Here is a 4,072-nt window from a genome sequence, read left to right as displayed (position 1 = left end):
GTGCCTTCCTGTAGTAGCTTCTTTTTTATGTGGTGCCTGTATTTTACATCAGCTGTGCTGGGCTTATGCAGGTAACAGCATAAACGCTTTGAGAGAACTGGTGTGCAGAATGTGTTGTCTAGAAATCGTGGAATAAATCAAGAATGAAAATCTGTACTCCACTTGAGGTGATGTTACTTGGATGATAAGTCAAAAATGAGACATCAATTTGCTAATTAAGCAAATCGATGCTTGGGGCAGATACTTACTTTAATGTACAATCTATTATAATCCTGCCCAGAAAAATGACTGAGAGGAGAAATAAAAATAATTCTGTAGTCAAGATGCATGGTATAAAGAGTTGCCCTAGTTGTGCAAATATCAGTTCCTTGCAGCAACAGATGTATATACACAAATGTCACTGATATTACCCAAGCAAACCATTCAAATATTGATTAGCCAAATTATGGGAGATAAGAAGCTGACCATAAAACATCACAGGTTGGACTTGCAAGGTAAGCTCAAATTTCAATGACATCTAAACTAGTCCACGGTCAAGTATTGTTCTCATCCAAAACCAAGCAGATGTTGGTAGTCTGAGCCGAGTCATGCACTGAGGTGGTTTTGGTGTATTTTGGCACCAGCTGGCCATACTGAGACACTAGCAATGGTGCCAAAGTCAGCACAGGAGCAGACCTCTTGGTCTGGATTTCAGACTTTGTTCTACCTAACTTACTGTAAGGAACAAGTCAGAAATCACATACAGAGCAATATTCAGGTAGCTCAAATTAATGGGCAGGGAAAGTCTAGCCTGCTCTCATGAAACTGTGAGTGATGCAGACCCCTCTGCCTGCACTGCTGTACCTGCTCATCATTTTAACCAGAAAAAAAAGTATTTAAGGTTTTTATGTAAATAGGCTACTTCTGTTAGGTGTTTCACTTGGTAAATGCTTGTAGTTTTATGAATGTAACTACTTGGTCTGAGATGTGAAAAAATAAAAATAGGATCAGTGCACTGACCAGGTGGAAAAGTGTTTGCAAACAGACTCTCCAATCCTGTCTGTATGTACACATTTCCTAAGTGGAACCATTTCTGTAGTCATCTGGTGTTAGATACTAGGATCCCATTGAGGTCACTTGTCTTGCTGAATTGGGACTAAAAGATACTGAAAATGTAACAATGAAACCTAGCACAGATTACCTGTAAATTGTTGGATTTCAAGCAATAGTAAAAAAAAAAAAAAAAAAAAGCTACTACATTGCAGTGGTGTGAGTTTTGTGAATACTGTGTCCATTTTAATGAATTGTTTCTGACAAACACAGACAAGAACAGCAGAAGAATTTATTCCAAAGCAGTACTGGATATTCAAGGTAACAGCAATAAGAAACATGATGGAGGAAATATGCGTGTGGTTTTTATGTTTAATTCGGGGTCTAAGACATTATCAAAAAGGACAACAGAATAAAAAAAATGATGTGATTTTAGTACTACTAAGCTAGCCAGTGAGAAAAATCTTAAGTCATCACTGGAACTAAGTCAGTGAATGAGTCCAGTCCTTGAGGAGGAATACAAAAGCAACCTCCCAAAGCCACGCCCAAAAATTCCAGAAGACTGACCTTTATCGGAACGTTAACTCCCCCGAGAAAACTACACTAAGAGAAACTTAAGATGGTTGCCTATTGTCTACTGTTTTGTTGTGTTTTGTTTCTTTTTTTTTTTTTTTTTTTTTTTTTTTTTTTTTTGACTGAAGACATAATTGGCACTTGAACTGTGTGTGTTAAGTATGTCGCTTTCTTTCGGAGCATCCCACTTTTCTCAGAATGTCAATTATATTTTTTCTCTGTACTGGGTGCTGATGATTGGCTTTTCTTTGTCTTGGGACCTGAGTTTTTTGATGTATTTTTCAAGTTCTTGCAGCCTTCCTTATTACACTACAAAACTCCACTCTATTCTGTCTTTCCTTTTACATTCTTTCCGGATCTTTGACTGCTAACCATTATTTTCCATTATTTTCCAATGTTTAACTATTATATATCACTCTACAAGTGAGAGACCCAAGACTTGTTCTATTACATGTACTCCAGCAAAGTCCTTACCAAGCGTGAGGAAAACAAAAATATGATGTGATGTGTCATGTATCTTATTTGTCTGTTTTTTCTGTTGTTACTGTTTATGCTCCTACTATGCAAGCACAACATTAGACTTCAGTTAGCCACAAGATATCAGTGTCTTTGGTCAGCTTGTGATTTGTTGTTAACTGCATTTGTTATCTATGCAAATCCCTAATGTGTATTTTACCTGTTCTGTGCTAGTGTGGTTGCTTAATCATACTTTTGTCATGATAAATTTGTCCTCGTAGAACATAGCTGTTATTTTTCTAGGCTATTGCTGTAATTTGCCAAGATGATTTTGACATGAAAATCATTGCAAAGGGATTTGCAACCATCTCTGTACACCCTGTTGTCAGACACAAATTAAATGATTAGTTTGCCTTTTATTGTGTCATTAAGGAAAATATTGCCTGGAGTATACATGTATATAGGATGGATTCTGATGGGACATCACTTGGTCAATCTCTGTACTTCAGGTTTACATTTTAAAAAAGATTTGTTCGGTGAATGTTTCTTTATTTTACTAACCTTTTCAGATGCCCATTTGATAACTACTTCTAATTCTTTTGTTCATGAAAAGGATCTCCTATATGGTAATCTTTTGCTTCAAGACCAAGGTTTCCAGAAAAATTTATTTCTTTTAATACTGTTTTGACTTTGGATTTTTAACATGCCCTCTTATTTCTTTTTAAGCAAAAGGAAGATAAAAACTCAAATGCTGTTTGAATGTAAAATCACCTCAAATGTAAGTTTTTCATTCTAACAGTGGTTTCTCTAAGTACTTGTCTGTTAACTAAGTTTCAGCATTTCATGTTCTTTTTCCATGACTTTTTGCTCATCTGTCCTCTTCCTTTCTGTTTGAGATGCCCAAGATAACATATTTCTGTGCTTAAAAGCAATTTTACAATTCCCATACAGCAGAGTTAATGAACGAATGTGTTGTATTTCAAAGACATTGCTTTTAAAATGCTAAAACAATTATTTTGTGTTTCACAGTTGAAAAATGGTTGCAGACAGATTTTCTCAAACTTTTGTCTTTATGCTGTGTAAGATTTGAAACTGTCTTTTTTTTTTTTCCTGTTACTATTTCATACAAGGAAAGTAGTATCCTTTAGCATAGGATGATGGAAAAAATTAAAACCTCAATTTCCATCCAGTTAACTTTTAGTAAATTTCTTTAACATGATGCTTCTTTTTAGACTTAATTTAGTTTTAATTTACTTGTTTTGGTTTCACATAACCTCAATTATTTCGAATCAAAGTGTTACGAGCCAGATATGAAGTTTGAACAGGAATTTCTCCCCCATCTGAATGAAATTGATATACTTAATTTTCAGTTAAGCTGAGCTCTGCAGGAAGGTGAGATTTACAATTTTATATCTCATAACATTCTTTCTGAAATTTGATATTTTACTTGAGCCACCCTTTTTATCTTGTTCACAGTGGAAAATCAAACAGTGGCAGAACTGTAGCAGGTCTAAGTTATCATGACTTTGTTAGGTTTATGAGTAAAGAGCCACAACACAGTATTCTCCACTATAACAACACCTATGTTCCTATTTATACCTCATGAATATTTAGAAAAGATATGCTCATGGTTAAATTTGTGCGACTCCGTAACCTTCAGCAAATACCTTCCAATATGCTATGTGAGCTCTTTATGCTGACAACATTTTTTCACTTCTTTTTATAAGTTCTGGACCCTGAAAAAAAAAGTGAATATTATCAATGAAATAGGGAAGGTAATGTACTTGCGAACAAGTTACATGTGTACAAGAGCAGTAAGTCAATTCATTAATGTTTTATAATCTCTGCAAGTTGTGTACAAGCACTGTATATACAGTGTGTATATACATATGACACTGTTTAATATACATTTTGCTTTTATTGCTCAGCTCAGGTTGCCTTAGATGGTTTGGCATTTGGTAGAAAAATACTGAAATACAGCTTTATTAAGTAGAAGGATGATTCTTTCTGGATG

At 34.9% G+C, this 4,072-nt stretch overlaps 1 protein-coding gene across 2 annotated transcripts in view; it reads right to left on the bottom strand.

Annotated features, from left to right (window-relative positions):
• Window positions 1-2,542: 2,542 nt before the first annotated feature.
• LOC137855822 (alpha-fetoprotein-like) overlaps window positions 2,543-4,072 on the bottom strand; it is a 28,030-nt gene continuing 26,500 nt past the window's right edge. For both annotated transcript variants that reach the window (XM_068680418.1, XM_068680417.1), the window contains one exon: window positions 2,543-3,794. In XM_068680418.1, the coding sequence (XP_068536519.1) occupies window positions 3,750-3,794 (45 nt within the window). In that variant the 3' untranslated portion in view covers window positions 2,543-3,749. The remainder of the gene's footprint in view (window positions 3,795-4,072) is intronic.

This window comes from Anas acuta, chromosome 4 (assembly GCF_963932015.1).
Source record: "Anas acuta chromosome 4, bAnaAcu1.1, whole genome shotgun sequence".
NCBI lineage: Eukaryota > Metazoa > Chordata > Aves > Anseriformes > Anatidae > Anas > Anas acuta.
The sequence above is the reverse complement of the archived record's forward strand: the minus strand, read 5'-3'. Positions and strand labels throughout refer to the sequence as shown.